At 44.2% G+C, this 19,809-nt stretch overlaps 1 protein-coding gene across 2 annotated transcripts in view; it reads right to left on the bottom strand.

Annotated features, from left to right (window-relative positions):
* The window catches only part of ARHGEF37 (Rho guanine nucleotide exchange factor 37), a 54,256-nt gene extending 35,579 nt beyond the window's left edge, over nt 1–18,677 (bottom strand). For both annotated transcript variants that reach the window (XM_077937327.1, XM_001107162.5), the window contains exons 1-2: nt 18,555–18,677; nt 2,400–2,596 (exon numbers count right to left, since the gene is read on the bottom strand). In XM_077937327.1, the coding sequence (XP_077793453.1) occupies nt 2,400–2,585 (186 nt within the window). In that variant the 5' untranslated portion in view covers nt 2,586–2,596; nt 18,555–18,677. The remainder of the gene's footprint in view (nt 1–2,399; nt 2,597–18,554) is intronic.
* Nucleotides 18,678–19,809: the final 1,132 nt, after the last annotated feature.

Here is a 19,809-nt window from a genome sequence, read left to right as displayed (position 1 = left end):
TAGCCTAGGAACAATAGGCCATACCGTCCAGTCTATGTGTGTAGTAGGCTATCCTATCTAGGTTTGTATAAGTGCACTCTATGGTGTTTGCACATGATGAAATTGCCTAACTATGCATTTCTCAACACATATCCCTGGTGTTAAGTGACACATGACTGTATTTGCTTGTTTAATGTCTACAGAGAAAAATCCTAATTTCTGGAGGGTAAAATAAAAGAAGCACTTCACTTTCTACATTATCTACTTTGGTATTTCATTCAATGAAGAAAAACTATTTTTAAGTCCAGTATTTATCTGTCAAGACTGGGATATACTCAACTAAACAAAATCTTTGCCCTTATGGACCTCAAATGCGAGGGGATGCTTGAAATGTAGCAAGCAAGAGCCTGCATTATTTCTGAAACCAGAAAAAGAAAATGTAAAAAATAAGCACTATAATAGTAACTCTCACAGTGATAATTTCTCCATGTCACCACCCTGCAAATGAGACAGTTAGAATGTAGGTCATGACTGGGTGTGGTGGCACGAGCTTGTAATCCTAGCTAATCAGAAGGCTGACTTGGGAGGGTGAGATGGGAGGATCACTTGAGCCTGGGAGTTTGAGACCAGTCTGGGCAATGTAGTGAGACCCTGTCTCTTAAAAAAAAAAAAAAAAAAAGTTTACCTTGGACTTTCCTGGGTGATCCGAGCCCGAGTCTTGCTCTGGCCTTTTGGGTTCCCCTGCCTGAGGGCCTGCAGGAGCTGTGGTTGGAGACCTGAGGAGGGGACAGAGCCCAGCCCCTCTCCTGTGGCTGAGCAGGCCTCTGTGTCCATGACACCTGCCTTTGGGGGACCTGGGGGCTGTGGGTAGGAGTCAGTCCCCTAGAGGTCTATTAGGGAATCCTTTTGTATCTACACTTTGGGTTTTAGCTTCAAAGCTCCATCAGGTACAGTTCGCATCTCAGGATGGGTGTAAAGCTTGAGTGAGGGCTCCCCTGGTTTGTCATAGCTCCACCTTCCTTAGAGGGAGAGGGCTGTTGCAGACCCCCCATCCATGCCACACCAGCTCAGCACTGCACATCTAGAGGTGATTCCCAAGATTGTTGGTGCCTCCTGGCCTTCCTGCACCAGGCCAAGAGGTACCTCAGAGGTATGCTGGGTTCTTTGCCTCTTCTTGGTTGAAGGGTCTCTCTATATATGAATGTGTATATATAAATATAAATATAAATATAAATATAAATATATATATGATCTATTTTCTTCCGGAATTCTGTTAGAAAAGTAAAGAAAAAGCAAATGCTATTGATTTATCTCAGGGTGCCCAAAGAGGCTGTAGTCAATTTTTGGTACTAGGAAAGGCACCAAATGCATTTCCTGACTTTTAAGCATTTCCTTGTTGGAAGCCATAGAGGGGCAGGCCAAGTTGCTGACAGTGACTTTGCAGATCGAATAAAGAGACCCTTGAAGGGAAAGCAGGAAAAGGAAGAAGAAGAAAGAAGAAAGAAGAAGAAGGAGGAGGAGGAGGAGAAGAAGAGGAAGAAGGAGAAGAAGAGGAAGAAGAGGAAGAAGAAGGGGAGGAAGAGGAGGAAGAGGAGGAAGAGGAGGAAGAAGAGGAAGAAGAAGAAGAAGAAGGAGGAGGAGGGGGAGGAGGAGGGGGAGGAGGAGGAGGGGGAGGAGGAGGAGGAGGGGGAGGGGGAGGAGGAGGGAGAGGAGGAGGAGGGAGAGGAGGAGGAGGGGGAGGAGGAGGAGGGGGAGGAGGGGGAGGAGGAGGGGGAGGAGGAGGGAGAGGAGGAGGAGGGGGAGGAGGAGGAGGGGGAGGAGGGGGAGGAGGAGGGGGAGGAGGAGGGGGAGGAGGGGGAGGAGGAGGGGGAGGAGGAGGAGGAGGAGGGGGAGGGGGAGGAGGGGGAGGAGGAGGAGGAGGGGGAGGGGGAGGAGGGGGAGGAGGAGGGGGAGGAGGAGGGGGAGGAGGAGGGGGAGGAGGAGAAGGAGGAGAAGGAGGAGAAGGAGAAGGAGAAGGAGAAGAAGGAGAAGAAGGAGAAGGAGAAGAAGGAGAAGGAGAAGAAGAGGAAGAGGAAGAGGAAGAGGAAGAGGAAGAAGAAGAAGAAGAAAAGAAGAGTCAGTTTAAGCAATCTGTTCCAAACTTCAAAAGGGCTTGTTCATTAGCTCACATAGTTCTCCCAGTGATTATTCCGCTCCCCAGTTAGCCGAGGAATACGCTAAGATTCTAAGCCATGCAAGACCTTGCTGAAGGTTGCACAGCCAATAAATGGAAGCACTGGGGCTTACATCCAGGTCTGTACTTCACATCCACAATGCTCCCCTTCTATCAAGCTTGCCCCAGGAATGGATGGGAAATCTCAGAAGCTGGGACCCACATTTGCCCCCATAGAGACAGGTTGTATGTGACCCCACCCAAGTACCTGCTGGAGGCGGCTCCTGATGTCAGAGGCACAGAGGTGGAGCATGTGCAAGTAGGAGACCTCAGTGTCGATGAGCTCCTGGACAGCCAACCTCTGACGAAGCAGCGATCTGTCCTCGGAGGCCCTACCTTCCCCATCCAGACTCCCTGACCTGCAGGACAGCTCGTCGGCTCCATGCTTGGCCATGTCAGCAGGTTCTGGGAAAAGCAAAACCATCCCCACTCACTTCCGGGAAGAACTATTGGGACATGCTGTCTCTAATTCAATGACAATTTCTCATCAAGAGGCCTAAAAACATCTTAAGCTGCAAACAGAGTCCAGATGAACTGTTTATTAGCATTTGTAGGCAGTACTTGCACAATATTGAAAGGTATATAACAGCTTTGATAATTCTTGACATTTTAGGCAGTGGCTCACGCCTGTCATCCCAGCACTTTGGGAGGCCAAGGTGGGCAGATCACCTGAGGTCAGGAGTTCAAGACCAGCCTGGCCAACATGGTGAAACCCCGTCCCTATTAAAAATATAAAAATTAGCCAGGTGTGGTGGCAGGCGCACCTGTAGTCGCAGCTACTCAGATATGCTGAGGCAGAAGAATCACTTGAACCCGGGAGGCAGAGGTTGCAGTGAGCCAAGATCACACCACTGCACTCCAGCCTGGGCAACAGGGCAAGACTCTGTTTCCAAAAAAAAAGTTTCAAAATAGATAATTCTTGACATTTTAAATTCATTTCCCAGGACTCAGACAATGTGCTTGCCTGGCTTTTCTTCTATTTCCAATTCAGCTCTTGACCTAGATTTCTTTATCTAGTGCAGTTGAATCTCTTTCACCCTCTCCCAGTGGTCCCCCTACACCCCATCCTACCAGCTACCCCATTCAGGCCTTACTACCCATCGCCTGGGCTATTTCTACAGCCCCCAGAGTCATCCTTCCTAATCCACACTCCTCTCCTGCCACCACCACACCCATTCTTTCTGGACTCGCTTCCAGGTTAAACTCCCTGAAACAACGCGTGTGAACATGGTGTGCCCTGCTGTAAGACTTTAGTAGCTTCCTGCTGCTCAGTGGTCTGATTCCAACCTCATTTCCCCTTCACAGACTGCACTCCAGGCTCTAACTATATTTCCTCTTCACAGGTGGTACTGCAGTGGAAAGAGAGTTGAGCGCTCTTCTCCATACTTGCATTGGCATTTCCTGCTTTTGTACCTGCCATGCTCCCTCCTGTGTTCCTATCCCCCAATATTCATTTCTCTAAAGCCACTCTTGATCCTCCCCTCATTTCTCACTCCCACCAGCTGCACTTTTCTTCTCTGAAACTCCTACAGTCCTTTATCTCTCACTTTTAAAGTATCAAGGGCCAAGGTGCAGTGGCTCATGCCTGTAATCCCAGCACTTTGGGAGGCCAACGTGGGCGAATCACCTGAGGTCGGGAGTTAGAGACCAGCCTGGCCAACATGGTAAAAATGCATCTCTACTCAAAATACAAAAATTAGCCGGGTGTGGTGATGCACACCTGTAATCCCAGCTACTCGGGAGGCTGAGGCAAGAGAATCGCTTGAACCCAGGAGGTGGAGGTTGCAGTGAGCCGAGATTGCACCACTGCACTCTAGCCTGGGTGACAGAGCAAGACTCCATCTCAAAATAATAATAATAATAATAATAATGTGTTAAGGGCAATACCATGGACAAGATGATCTGAAAAACTTTCCTACCACAAAACACTTAGGAATGCTAGATCAGCTATAATAAACTTTTAAATAAACTTTTTAACTGCATGACAGATCATGTAAGAGACGAAAAGAAATCACTAGGGCCCTCAAACAGGGAGTTGAAAACCAGGATGGGGAGCAGCTGACCTGATGCAGCTGTGGCCCAAAGTAGAGGGGTGGGTAGGGAAGACATCATTTGAAACTCAGTGAACCAGAGACTTGGGCATTAGGGCCAGGTAGGAACAGGAGACAAGCTCCGTCACAGAACTGAGACCCCCTACCACAAGGACTTCTGTGAAATGGTGGATCAGGAAAAAAAAAAACCAACAACATGCAGCCATCCACACAGAAGATGACAAAGACAGTTCATCCCAGTTCTGGGTGAGGAATTGGATTCTGGGTGAGGAGAAAAGGTCTCCATAACATAAATTCATAACAACACATCTGCCTTCACTGGGTTTAAGTCCAAATCAATGGTATACATGTGGTCCAGGTGGTCCAAAGCTAAGAAATTTATACAAAAAGAAATCCTGGATTCTGAGTGGCCATAACAAAATAAAATGTTTCCAGAAGGACCCGTCTTGAACCTAGGCCACAGATAACCATGTCCTGAAGATGAGTTTACAATACAAAATTGTAAGAATGCCCCTGTGACTGAGAACCAGCAGAAACAACAAGAGCAGGAGTAGACCCCAAGAGTATCAGATAACCAACCAGTCAGACACAGGCCAAAACAGAAATGGGGAAAGACGAAAGCACTAGGACAAAAAATAGAGACCTGTATAATGTTTTACAAGTACCAAATATGCCTGGGCACAGTGGCTCATGTCTGTAATCCCAGAACTTTGGGAGGCCAAGGCGAGAGGCTTATTTGAGCCCAGGAGTTCAAGACCAGCCTGGGCAACATAGTGAGACTTCGTCTAACAAAAAAAAAAATTTTTTTTCATTAGGCAGGCATGGTGGTACATGCCTGTGGTCCCAGCTACTCAGGAGGCCGAGGTAGGAGGATTGCTTGAGCCCAGGAGGTGGAAGTTGCAGTAAGCCAAGATTGCCCCACTGCCCTCTACCTTGGGTGACAGAGCGAGACCCTGTCTCAAAAAAACAAAAAACAAAAAACTGTGAATACAGTAAGATACACAATTGTTACACAACGTCCCTCATGTTGCCTTTTCACCTAATTCGCTCCAGTCCCCATCCCATCCTCACCCTTGGCAACCACAAATCTGTTCTCCATTTCTATAATTGTGTCCTTTCCCGAAATGCATGTAAATGGAATCACACAGTATGTAATCTTTTAGGATTGGCTTTATTCAATCAGCATAATTCCCTGGAGATTCATGTATATTGTGGGTATCAATAGTTGTAGTTCCTTTTTATTGCTGAGTAGCTGAGATGCTTTATTTGTTTAAAAAAAAGTACAAAGGAAACATGGCAAAAATGTTAAAGCTAGGAGGTAAGTACATGGGTATTTGTTGTTTTGTGCTTTGTTATTTTCTGGATGGTTAAAATACTTCATAATATTTAAAATGGCACAGATCCTGTGTAACCTTATATTCAGGGTGCTCATTTTCCCGGCTAGACACTAAGCTCTTGGAGGCAAGATGAGCACCTATTCATCTTGTATTCTCCTCTGTGCCTCACTATGCCAGTGATTAACACTATTTGCTACATAAAAGGTTCCTGTGGCTGTATTAGTAGTTGTTGAAGTTTCTGTCTCAGGCCGAAAGCATTGTCCCATGGATTGGAGAGTACATAAATGGGTGTTTGGGGAGGGTAGGGATGTACAGAGGGCAAAGGCCCAGAAAGATCCTGGAACAAATCTGTCTGATGCACAGCTCTATTCTAGCTCCTGAACACACCCCGTAATCTGCTGATTTGTCCCTGGCTTGAACTGCAACATTCACTACCTGTGCAGCTTCTCTAGAAAGATCCCCATAGAATTTCAGGAAAGCTATTCAGGTGCCACAACTCAAAACTGTTGCTAAATAAATAAAATTATGAGAAATACTTTACAGAGAACTACTAAAGACTTAAAATAGCATTAATTTGCACTTAGGTTAATTGTAGTCTAGACCTCCTAGCAGGCCTGGCCAAACCTCTCTGTAGCAGCATGTGTTATCCCTTAGATTATAGCCTGTGTAATGGAAAAAACCACATTGTTATTTCTTTAAAAACATCATACCCTTATTTGATCATTACACATTGTATACAGGTATCAAAATACCACGTATACTCCCCAACTATTATATATCCATTTAAAATAGCATGAAAAATAAACTAATAATTGTTTAAAGGAAAAATATCTATATTATTCAGCAATAAAAGAAATGAAGTACAATCGACCCTTGAACAGCATGGGTTTGACCGCATGGATCCACTTACACACAGAATTTCTCCTGCCTCTGCCAACCCTGAGACAGCAAGGCCGACCCCTCCTCCTCCTCAACCTACTCAACACAAAGCCCACAAGGATGAAAACCTTTATGATGATGCACTTCCACTTAGTCAATAGTAAACATATTTTCTCTTCTCCATGATTTTTTAAATAACATTTTCTTTTCTCTAGCTTACTTTAAGAATATAGTATATAATACAGATAACATATAAAATATGTGTGAATCAACTGTTTATATTATCAGTAAGGCTTCCAGTGAACAGTGGGCCATCAGTAGTTAAGTTTTTGGTGAGTCGGAAGTTATAGGTGGATTTTCCACTGCACAGGTTGGTGCCCCAACCCCCATGTTGCTCAAGGATCAATTGTATCGACATGTCCTACAACATAAATGAATCTTAAAAACATTATGCTTAGTGAAAAAAGGCAATCACAAAGGGCCAAGTATTTTATTATTGCATTTATACGAAATGACCAGAATAAGCAAATCTATAGAAACAGATAGAAAGATTGGCAGTTGCCTAAGGCTGAGGGGATGGAGAATTGGGAGTTTGGAGCTGAAGGGTGCAAGGTTTTCTGGGGAAATGATGAAAATGTTCTAAACTGATTGTGGAGATGGTTGCACAAGTCTGTGAATATACTAGAAACCATTGATTTGTACATTTGATTTAAATGGGCAAATTACATGATATGAATTATAGCTCAATAAAGCTGTTACTAAAACAATTTTATAGAATATCAAATGCTGGCAAGAATATGGAGAAATTGGATCTCTCAAACACTGCTGGTGAAAATATAAAATGCCTGGGTACAGTGGCTCACGCCTGTAATCCCAGCACTTTGGAAGGCTGAGGCGGGTGGATCCCCTGAGGTCAGCAGTTCGAGACCAGCCTGACCAACATGGCAAAACTCCATCTCTACCAAAAATATAAAAATTAGCCAGGCTTGGTGGTGGGCGCCTGTAATCCCAGCTATTTGGGAGGCTGAGGCAGAAAAATTGCTTGAACCCGGGAGGCAGGGGTTGTGGTAAGCTGAGATTGTGCTACTACACTCCAGCCTGGATGACAGAGCGAGACTCCACCTCAAAAAAACAAAAACAAAAACAAACAAACAAAAAAACCAAGAAAATGTAAAATGGTACAGCCACTCTGGAAAACAGTTTGTCAGTTTCTTCAAAAATAAAACATACATTTTCTGTACAACTCAGCAATTGCACGTCTGGACATCTAACCCACAGCAAGAGAACTTATGTACAAAAACCTGTATGTAAGTGTTCATAGAAACTTTATTTGTAATTTTCAAAAACTGGAAACAACCAAAATTTCATTTAATAGATGATGGTTAAACAAACAGTGGTACATGCATGCCACTGAATACTCAGAAATGAAAAGGAACGAACTGCTGATACAACAACAACTTGGATGGCTCTAGAGGGCATGATGCTATGTGAAAAAAAGCCAATCTTTAAAGGTCACATACTGTGTGATTCCATTTAGTAACAAAGAATATTGTATAGATAGAGAACAGATGCGTGGCTGTCTGGTTAGAGATGCTGATGGACAGCAGGTGGGTGTGAGTATAAAAGAACAGCAACAGAGAGAACTTTGTGGTGACAGTGCTATTGCCTACAACAGAATATTCTGTAATTTAATTGAGGTGGTGATTACACAAATCTACACATGATAAAATGGAATAGAACAATCAAACACAAACACACATATTATACCAATGCCCATTTCCTGGTTTTGATGTTGTGCTATATTTAAATAAGATGTAACCATTGGGGAAACATGGGTGAACAGTATGAACAGTACAGAGGACCTCCCTGTGCTATTGCTGCAACCTCACCTTGATCTAGAATTATTTCAAAATAAAAATTTAAAAGCAAAATATTATACAGATGCTCTTCAACTTACAATGAGGTTATGTCCTGATAAACCCATTATAAGTTGAAAATTATATAAGTAAAAAATGCATAGAATATACCTGACGCCTCGTGAACATCATAGCTTAGCCTAGATTACTTCAAACGTACTTAGAACACTTACGTTAGCCTACAGTTGCCCAAAATCATCTAATACAAAAATCTGTTTTATAACAAAGTGTTCAATATCTAGAGTAATTAATTGAATACAGTATTGAAAGTGAAACATAGAATAGTTGCATGGGTACTCAAAGTACGGTTTCTATTGAATGTGTATCACTTTTGCACCATTTTACAGTCAAAAATTCATAAAGTTGAATCATCATAAGTCGGGGACTGTCTGTATAGCTTAAGTTATCCAATATCTTAGAAATAGTCTCAGGACAAATGCAACTTAAAAGCCTGGGAGAAGCCAGGCAAATGGTCTCACAACTATCATTCCAGCTACTCAGGAAGCTGAGGAGGGAGGATCACTTGAGTCCAGGAGTTCAAGGCTGCAATGAGCTATGAAGCCACTACTGCACTCCAGCCTGGGCAACAGAGAGAGACCCCATCTCTTAAAAAAAGACAAAGGCTGGCCGAGCACGGCGGCTCACGCCTGTAATCCTCACACTTTGGGAGGCCAAGGTGGGGGGACTGACTGAGCTCAGGAGTTTGAGACCAGCCTGGGCAGATGCAGTAGCTTGCTGAAGAAGTATTAACTCTAGAACATTCAACTTTTTTTTTTTTTTTTTTTTTTTTGACATGGAATACAAAGGTCCTAGCTCCTCAGGAGGCTAAGGCAAGAGGATTGTTTTGAGCCCAGGAGGTTGAGGCCACAGAGAGCCATGCACGGCATGGCCATGATTGTGCTACTGCAGCCTGGGCATCAGAGAGAGACACTGTCTCAAAAAAGAAAAAAAGAACTAAAAGAGGTCTTCTGTACCATTCACCCATGTTTCCCCAGTGGTTACATCTTATTTAAATATAGCACAACATCAAAACCAGGAAATGGGCATTGGTATAACACATGTTTGTGTTTGATTGTTCTATTCCATTTTATTACGTGTAGATTTGTGTAGCCACCACCTCAATTAAATTACAGAACACAACCATAACCCCAAAACTTTGGGAGGACGAAGCAGGAGGATCACTTTAGCTCAGAAGTTTGAGATCATACTGGGCAACATGGAGAAACCCCACCTCTATAAAAAATACAAAAAAAAATTAGCCGGGTATGGTGGTACACATCTGCAGTCCCAGCTACTCTGGAGTCTGAGGTGGGAGCCATTCTCCACCTGGGAGGCAGAGGTTGCAGTAAGCCAAGAGCCAAGATAACACCACTGCACTCCAGCCTGGGCAACAAGAATAAAATAGCCAGGCCAGACGTGGTGCCTCACACCTGTAATCCCAACACTTTGGGAGGCCAAGGTGGGTGGATCTTGAGGTCAGGAGTTTGAGACCAGCCTGACCAACATGGTGAAACCCCATCTCTACTAAAAATACAACAATTAGCCAGGCATGGTGGTGTAATCCCAGCCACTCAGGGGGCTGAGGTAGGAGAATTACTTGAACCTGGGAGGTGGAGATTGCTGTGAGCGAAGATTGTGTCACTGCACTCCAGCCTGGGCTACAGGCTCAAAAAAAAAAAAAAAAAAAAAGTTGAATGATCTGCAGTTAATACTTCTGCAGCAAGCTGCTGCTTCTGACTCTAGAATAGAATAAAACTGAGTTAATTCTCTTCTCTCTCTTCTGTTCACACTGGCACAGAGGGATTTGGGCATTCACACATTCATTCAACAAGTATTTGGAGCAGCTACTACATGACAAGCATTTTGCAGGATTCCAGAAATACAAAGATCAGGAAAAAGTGGGTCTACAATTAGGATACGGTATTTAAAATATCTGGTTATTTGTTCCAGGTTTCACTCCACTAAAAGCAGAGAAACTATTTAAATTAAAACATGACGTAGGTTGGGCACAGTGGATCACACCTGTAATCCCAACAGTTTGTGAGGCTAAGGTGGGAGGACTGCTTGAGCTCAGGAGGTGGAGACCAGCCTGGGAAACACAGTGACACCCCACCTCCACTAAAAAAAAAAAAATTAAATTAGCCAGGCGGCCGGGCGTGGTGGCTCACACCTGTAATCCCAGCACTTTGGGAGGCCAAGACGGGAGGATCACCCAAGCTCAGGAGTTCGAGACTAGCCTGGCCAACATGGTGAAACTCTGTCTCTACTAAAAATACAAAAATTAGTCGGGCGTGATGGTGAGTTCCTGTAATCCCAGCTACTTGGGAGGCTGAAGTAGGAGAATCACTTGAACCTGGGAGGTAGAGGTTGCAGCAAGCTGAGATCTTGCCACTGCACTCCAGCCTGGGCAGCAAGAGGGAAACTCTGTCTCAAAAAAAAAAAAAAAAAGAAAAAGAAAATCAGCCAGGCATGGTGGTGCATGCCTGTAGTCCCAGCTACTTGGGATGCTGAGGTGGGAAGATCGCTTGAACTCCAGAAGTTGAGGCTATGGTGGGCAGTGATCATACCATTGCGCTCCAGCCTGGACAACAGAGTGAGACCCTGTCTTATAAATTAATTAATTAATAAAACATTATATGTCAATTAAAAACATAATAAAACTTTTAAAAAATGATATGGACATCCTGATTATTTAATTCCTTTCAAGAGAGAAGAAGTAACAAGAGGAAACGATACTCCAAACCTTTTTTTTTAAGAGACAGGATCTCACTCTGTCACCCAGGGCTGGAGTACAGTGATGCAATCCTGGGCTCAAGCAATCCTCCCACATAGCGGGGACTACAGACATGTGCCACCATGCCCAGCTAATTTTCTAATTTTTTGTAGAGACAGGGTCTCACTTGTTTCTGAGGCTGGTCTCTTCCTAGACTCAAGTGATCCTCTCCTCTTGGCCTCCCAATGCACTGGGATAACAGGCATGAGCCACTGAGCCTGGCCTAGTTTTGACCAATTGGAGGAACTGAATGGAAAAATGGAACTAAGCAGATCGCTGGAGAAAGTGAAACTATCATTTAAAAGTTCTTTCAGAAGATAAAATGTCAGGGCAGGGAAAGTTGAGGATCCATCAGCTGCCTACCCAAGGCTTTAAAGGGGAGCCATTTTATATTTAAAAAAAAAATTTTTTTTTCTTTCCCTTTCTTACTCCCGGGAGGAGCCAATTTAAACATTTAAGGAAGGGGAAAAAAAGGAAAACCATCTGGTCTCAGACTCCAGAAATGATTCATAGAAAGCTGTCAAAGGTGAAGTTCAGACATCATGAGAGCAAAGGACCTTGTTGAAGAATAAAGGGGCCAGGCATGGTGGCTCATGCCCATAATCCCAGCACTTTGGAAGGTCAGGCGGGCAGATCACATGAGGCCAGGAGTTCAAGACCAGCTTGGCCAACATGGCAAAACCCCATCTCTACTAAAAAATACAAAAACTTAGCCAGGCATGGTAGTACACACCTGTAATCTCAGCTACTTGGGTGGCTGAGACACAAGAATTGCTTGAAGTTTGGACGCAGAGGTTGCTGTGAGCTGAGATCACGCCATTGCACTCCGGTCTGGGTGACAGAGCAAGACTCTGTCTCAAAAAACAAACGACAACTGCAAACAACAACAACAACAACAAAACAAAACAGGCCGGGCGTGGTGGCTCACGCCTGTAATCCCAGCACTTTGGGAGGCCAAGGCGGGTGGATCACAGGGTCAGGAGTTCAAGACCAGCCTGACCAACATGGTGAAACCCTGTCTCTACTAACAATATAAAAATTAGCCGGGCATGGTGGCACACGCCTGTAATCCCAGCTACTCAGGAGGCTGAGGCAGGAGAATCGCTTGAACCCAGGAGGCAGAGGTTGCAGTGAGCGAGATCATGTCACTGCATTCCAGCCTGGGCGACAGAGTGAGACTTTGTCTCCAAAAAAATAAATAAATAAAGGGAGGGAATACCTACAGAAACAAGAATGTGCACATAGGGACCCTGGCTACTGAGTGTGGTTTATAAAGATAGAAATCATAGTCAGAAGGGAGGATCCTGTACAAAGAGCTTCCAGAACTCTAAAACCCCCGAAAGAGCTGGAATCAACAAAATTAGAAGGATAACTTCTGAAGTCCCATCCCTACTATCACTGCCAAGCATATTTTAAGACTGATGTTCAGAAAAAGTAAGAGAGACGCACACTATTTGGTGGCAGTGTTTTCCTCTTCTTAGTCCTAAAGATTGAGTGTGAGAGGTACGGTGAAGGTTAGGAGCCCAGGCCCTGGAGCCAGAAAAACCTCATTTCAAATGCTGATTCTGCAATTCATTAGCTGGCTTTCCTAGGATTTTTACATAACCTTTCTTACTGGGTTGTTATAAGATTTCTTAAGATAATTCAAGTAAAATATTTAATAGAGTGCTTGATACATGGTAAACTCTCAATTATAGCAGCCATGGTTTTGTGCTTCTATTACTGGAAAGGGTAGCATTACCATTGATCAGATGTATGAAGTTGTCTAAAGAACGTGGCTGATCTAGATGCATAATATTTAAGCAGGTGCCATGAACAGCTAATCGTCATAATAAGAACTATATATCAGAGCCTTACTGAGAATAACGCTAATACCACAAAAATAGAACTGAGAGACTGAGAGAGAGACTGAAATGATGGCATGATTCATTTCAGCCATGATAGAGACAGATTCCCTCTTTCATATGAGCCAATACATTTTTATTCCTCATCCTCCTTTTGCCTAAGCCACTCGGAGCTGGATTTCTGCCACTTGATTAAAACAAACAGTTCATTAGCCCTTAGAAAGGGAAACAGAGATCACTTGGAGTCAGCATAGGTTAATTTAATAAACACTGGTCATGCCAGAGTTTCCTCATTCTCTTACTGACAGTCAACTAGATCAGTAGATCAAAGGAATGCTGTAGTCCAGTGTATCTGATCCAGGAAGGTGTTGTCAGTCTCTTGTGACATACTTATACATATGGAATAAGAGGGAGTGGTGGAGGCTGGCATAGAGGGCAGAGACAGGACAGTAATAAGGACTAAAATCTGATAAAACTACTAAATTTAAAGAGTGTTGATCAGTGTCCACCTCTGGGCTCTGTTTTGTTTTATTAAAGGTGTCTACTAATTTGTTCTTTCCATCTCTGAGACCATCTGGGTCTAAACCTCCACCACCTTTCTCCTGGACTGGTACAACAGCTTCCTGACTGGATACACAGCATCAGAGTGGTGTGGTCTTTCAAAAACATAAAATTGGGCCGGGCATGGTGGATCACACCTGTAATCCCGGCACTTTGGGAGGCCGAGGTGGGCAGATCACCTGAGGTCCGGAGTTTGAGACCAACCTGGCCAACACCGGCAAAAACCCATCTCTACTGAAGATTAAAGAAAAAAATTAGCCAGGCATGGTGGTGCATGCCTATAGTCCCAGTTCGGGAGGCTGAGGCAGGAGAATCACTTGAACCTGGGAGGCGGAAGTTGTAGTGAGCTGAGATAGTGCCACTGCACAGCCTGAGCAACAGAGCAAGACTCCATTTCAAAAACAAAAACAAAAAACAAAAAAACATGAAATTGGTCACTTTACTTCTCTGCTTGAAACCCAGACAAGTCTACCCCTGACTTTCATCATCCTTCAAAGAACCACTCCTTTCCCGTGATAATTGTTTTGTTTATTCTATTCGTTTTATTACTCAGAGTTTCATTCAATATAATGTAAACTCCATGAGGGCAGGGATCATGTGCATTACCTAGTGTTCACTGTAGATCTAGCATATAGTTGGTGCTCAATTAATTGAATTAATGAATGAATGACATGGGCAAACACTGGCAGAATAAAGATCATATTGTCAATGACATTGTTGCAACTGGAGTTAGACTGATATGATTGTACATGACTCTTGGTTCTTCTTGCAAGCCATCAAAAAGTTTGAGGTCAGGTATGGAATATCAACTCCCTTTGAATTTTATATAAAATGAAAAATACAGGCCAGGCACAGTGGCTCACACTTGTAATTCCAGCACTTTGGAAGGCCAAGGCAAGGGGATCACTTGAGGTCAGGAGTTCGAGACCAGCCAGGTCAACATGGTGAAACCCTGTCTCTACTAAAAATACAAAAATTAGCTGGGCATAGTGGCACACGCCTGTAACCCCAGCTACTTGGGAGGCTGAGGCAGGAGACTCGCTAGAACCCATGGGGTGGAGGTTGTAGTGAGCCGAGATCACGCCACTGTACTCCAGCCTGGGCAACAGAGCAAGACTCCATCTCTAAATAAATAATACAGTATGTACTATGTAGTAGTACACACTGTGGTGTTTTTTGCCTGGGGCTTCTTTCTCTCAGAAAAATTATTTTGAGAACCATTCACATGGAAGCATGTATCAATATATCATTACTTTCCATTGCTTAGCAAAATTCTGTTATACGGATATACCACAATTTGTCTCTTCATACACTGAATAAACACCTGTTTGTTTCCTGTTTCACTACTACAATAAAGCTGGACCTACGAGTGAAGTTTCTGGATAACATGATAAGTGTATATTTAACTTTATAAGTTAAGCCTGTATTTAAGGTCTTTTTTAAAGTGGTTATACCATTTTACATTGCAACCAGTGGTACATAAGAGTTCCAGTTCCTCTACCTTCTGGTCAACATTTGGTAGAGCCAATCTTTTCATTGTATCCATCCTAATAGTTATGAAGTGATATTTCACTGTGGTTTTAATGTGCATTTCCCTAATGAGTAATGATCTTGAATATCTTTTCAAGTGGTTATTTGCCACCCATATATATTCTTTGGACAACATTTTAAAAAAATTGTTTAAACAATGAAAGAGGCTCTTGCTCATTATATATCTAGGTAAACAATATAGAAACATGTAAAGAAGACCAGGCATGGTGGCTCATGCCTGTAATCCCAGCACTTTGGGAGGCCAAGGCAGGCAGATCACCTGAGATCAGGAGTTCAAGACCAGCCTGGCCAACATGGTGAAACCCTGTCTCTACTAAAAATACAAAAATTAGCCAGATGTGGTGGCACATGCCTGTAATCCCAGCTACAATCCCAGCTACTCAGGAGGCTGAGGCAGGAGAATCATTTGAACCCAGGAGGTGGAGGTTATTACGAGCAGAGATCATGCCATTGCACTCCAGTCTGCGCAACAGAGCAAGACTCCATCTCAAAAAAAAAAGAAAGAAAAAGAAACATATAAAGAAGAGTTCATAGTCAAATTAGAAAAAACATTCTAATATTTTAGAAACTACTGTGAAACAAAATAGAGCCACAGAGCCAAGAAGGGAAGGAATTTTCCAAGTCACTGTGCTTACAGAAAAGGAATTCTCTGTGTTGAGAAATAAATGATTGCAATTGAGGCGGAAAGAGAGCAACAGACATCCCCTTGGCCCATACACATTCTCTCTCTTTCCTTCTTGGAGGAAAACCTCCCCTTTATAAATACATGGAGAGGACATGTGTCTTAACTCAAATCAAATAGCAACTATTTGTCCTTAGCCTTATTTCCCCAGCTCTGTTTGGAAGGTCTAAAAAGTTCTTTCAAAAGAGGAGGGAGACAACACAGTATCTTTTTTAAAGCAGTCATTTTTATAGATAAGTGGGCCTGCCCAGGCTCTGTCATCACAAGTTTGGATCCATAGATTTAAAGTTCTCGAGCCTTCCAGTATTAGGGAATTAAGAAAATAATAACAATTATTTGAATTATAAAATTCTCTGGGTGCAGTGGCTTGCACCTGTAATCCCAGCACTTTGGGAGGCTGAGGTGGATCACTGGCATCCAGGAGTTCATGACCAGCGTGGGCAATATAGCAAGACCCTGTGTCTACAAAATGTAAAAAATTAGCCAGGTATGGTGGCATATGCCTGTAGTCCCAGCTACTCAGAAGGCTGAGGCAGGAGGATTGCTTGAACCTGGGCGGTTGAGGCTGCAGTGAGCTGTGACTGCACCACTGCACTCAGCCTGGGTGACAGAGCAAGGAGGCCCTGTCTCGAAATAAACAAATAAATAAACAAATTATTTAGCCTATCAATAAACAAGCAATAGGCTTTGGACCGTCAAGCTCTACAAAGGCCATTTTGCTTCTGTTACAGCACACGAAAACACATTCCCTACCTCATTAGTTAAATAAAAAGCCATTTATTTGATCTAGGGCAGAATCAACCAAGGCACTGTTTACCACAGTGATCTGCTGATCCAAGAGGGATGTGAGCCAACTGCCAGCAATTCCTATTCCCTGGCAGAAATTCAGCTGAGGCTCTATTGCTGGGCAAGGGTGGGTGCTGCTCAGGTCCCAGTTTACGTCCTCTTTCTTCTCATTTAAAAACAAACTCTATAGGCCAGGCACTGTGGCTCACGCCTGTAATCCCAGCACTTTGGGAGGCCAAGGTGGGTGGATTGCCTGAGCTCAGGAGTTTGCAACCAGCCAGGGCAACACGGTGAAATCTCGTCTCTACTAAAATACAAAAAATTAACCAGGCGTAGTGGCGTGTGCCTGTAGTCCCAGCTACTTGGGAGGCTGAGGCAGGAGAACTGCTTGAACCTGGGAGGTGGAGTTTGCAGTGAGCCAAGATCATGCCATTGCACTCCAGCCTGGGAGACAGAGCGAGACTCCGTCTAAAAACAAAACAAAACAAAACAAAACTCTATAGGTGTTGACCCCATTTGAAAGAGGCCAGTGAAGCCCAATAAACACTCCTTGTTACAGTATCTGGTAGTTTCTACTTTCAGCTTTTGACTTGGAGTCAAATATTGAGGGTAGTGTCTTGCCGCACCCTTATTTAGGATACCATCACGAAGGTATGTGGTGTGGTCTACAAGTCATAATAGGGCTGACTTTACTTTTTCATGTTTATAATTTTTTTAATTGTATTTTATTTCAGATACAACCCAATTTCTTCCAGGTCATCACCCTTTCCTAACTAGCACAGTTTTGATTCACTGGGTTTTGTGTGTCATCACTTTTTTAAAAATTAATGCATAAATAATAATTAATAACAGATGTACATAGTTTCAGGGTACCTGTGATACTTTAATATATTTATAAAGATCAAATCAGTGTACTTGGGATAGCTATCACTTTAAATATTTGTCTTTTCTTTATGCTAGAACCATTCAAATTATTCTCTTCTAGCTATTTTGAAATATACAACAGATTATTGTAAACTATAGTCACCCCATAATCTTCAGCACTTTTATTGAGCATATATTATGTCAGGCACTGGCCTTTACTTTCATTCTTAAGTCTGACAATAACCTGGAGGATGAAGCAGATACTCTTATCCCCAGTCTACACGTAAAACTGTGCCTTGAAGAGGTTAAACTTTGCTTCCTGGATCACACAGCTAGCTGTCTGGACGCACGGCAAGTACTCCTCCACCAGCTGCCTCCCTTCAAAGGAGCAAAGAAAGTGCTCTGAAACCACCGTGCCTGGGTGCCAGCCTGCAGGAATTCATGTCAAATCTCAAACTGCGTACAAGGCCTTCTGTGAACCCTTCTACGGGGAGTGGACACAGATCTCTAAGGGGTCAGGGACCCCCAGAAGGTTAAGAACCAGTGCCTGGGCAGGCTGTCCGCTTCCCCACTGTAAGTTTCTGGCGTTCAGAAGCCGGATGTTCTGACTTCTAGTCCCAGCTTTGTCACCACTTTTCTGAGGGACCTTAGCCAAGTCACCTCACCTATGGATCACGGATTTCTGTTCTCTTTTTTCCTGGCCTTGACTGTCTATTCAAAATTATATTTTGCTTGGCAAGGATTCTTTACCATTGTTTGTAGTTTTCCACTGTTACAATGTATGCATTCTTACTGAAAGCTGTCTCAAATCCCGCACGGAAGAAGGCAGAGAGAAACAGGAACAAAGAATAATAATGTTTTTCCTGGCCAGCTTACCTCCCTGGGCCTCAGTTTCCCACCTGTAAAACGACTAAGGTAGGCCACATGGACCAGGTGGCTTACATTCCCATAAGGCTCAAGACACAAAGCTAGTTACCAAGCAAGTTGGGACCCAGGAGGTCGTCGCATCCTGCCTTTCTCTGACCCATCTCCCTTTTCTGATCCTACCAGCAGCTGTTTCCTGCACCCCTCCCCAGCCCCATCCTGCTTGACCAGGCCCCAGTCGCCCGGCGGACTCACCCGCGCGCGCAAGGTGCCTGCCGGCGCTCACACACGGAGCTTGGCCGCCCGGGAGACAGAGCAGCTGGGGCGGGAGGGGTGCGTCGCCCAGCTACCCGCAACCGCGCCGCTTCGCGCGGCTCTGCCCACCGAGGGCGCTGGCGGGCGCAGCTATGCCCACGCTGCTGCCTGCGTGCGTGCGCCGCGAGGGGGTGGCTGGTCCCCAGCCTTTGTTAATTGTCTTTCTGGAGCCAGGTTGTTTTCCGTTCGCTGCTCCCGGAGTCAGTCCCGGCCGGATCGGAACCGTGCCCTGGCTGGCAGCCAACCCGAAGCATTGCAGGCGGAGTTTAGCTACGTGCCGGCACCCAACCTCCCGCGGCCTCTCGTTAAGCCACCTTCTCCGCTGGCCCCTCATCCCGAAAACAGGAGCCGGCATTTAGGCCACCCGGTGGGAATGCTGACGCCGATATTATTGGATACCTGTGCTCCTGCCGGAATCACCGAACTTTAGGGCTGGGCCTCGATTTAATTCTGAGTGTTGGCTGCCGAGGAGCCCTTGGTTCGTGCCCCAGCTCTCCTGGGAGCCCTGCACAACCTTAGCCAGGTCGGCCAGTCTCTTACATGACATGACGGTGTTGGTCCATTCTTTCACTCTACTGGGAGCAAGACACTGTTCTGGGCACAGAGAACTCAACAGTTAACACGATAGACAAAGTCCTGGCCTTCTTGGGCTCTTGTCCTAGACACTAAATCCACCATTGAAAGTGATAGTTGCTATGAAACGCATGTAAACTTTCATATCGGGGCAACCAAACCTTGTTTGTAGCGTCAGGAATGGACTAGATTAGCTTTTCTCATTCTGCCAGTTCTTTTATTCTTATTTTCATTTTTAGGGCTTAATTTAGGGCTTATTATTTATTATTACTGCTGGTAGTAGTCGTATTGCTTGCTAAGGGCCAGGCACTATACTAAATGTTTTACTTGTACTGTCTCAATTATCTCATTCACAACTTCTCCAAGAGATGGGTATCATTATTATCCTCATTTTCAAGAGAGAGAAACTTGAGCTACAGAGGTGAAAATAACTTGCCCATGACACACAACTACTAAGTGACAGGGTCAGTATTCGAATTCAGACTACCTGAGGGTTCAGGGTGCTTAACCACCACTCTACACCCATAAAACATGAAAACAAGAATAGTGTCTTCTCTTGAATGTGACAGATGAGGGCAACTGAAGGGGAGAGGGGTGGTTTAGCTTGCAGAAGAGAAAAAGC

The sequence above is a fragment of the Macaca mulatta genome, chromosome 6, assembly GCF_049350105.2.
Source record: "Macaca mulatta isolate MMU2019108-1 chromosome 6, T2T-MMU8v2.0, whole genome shotgun sequence".
Classification (NCBI taxonomy): Eukaryota; Metazoa; Chordata; class Mammalia; order Primates; family Cercopithecidae; genus Macaca; species Macaca mulatta.
The sequence above is the reverse complement of the archived record's forward strand: the minus strand, read 5'-3'. Positions and strand labels throughout refer to the sequence as shown.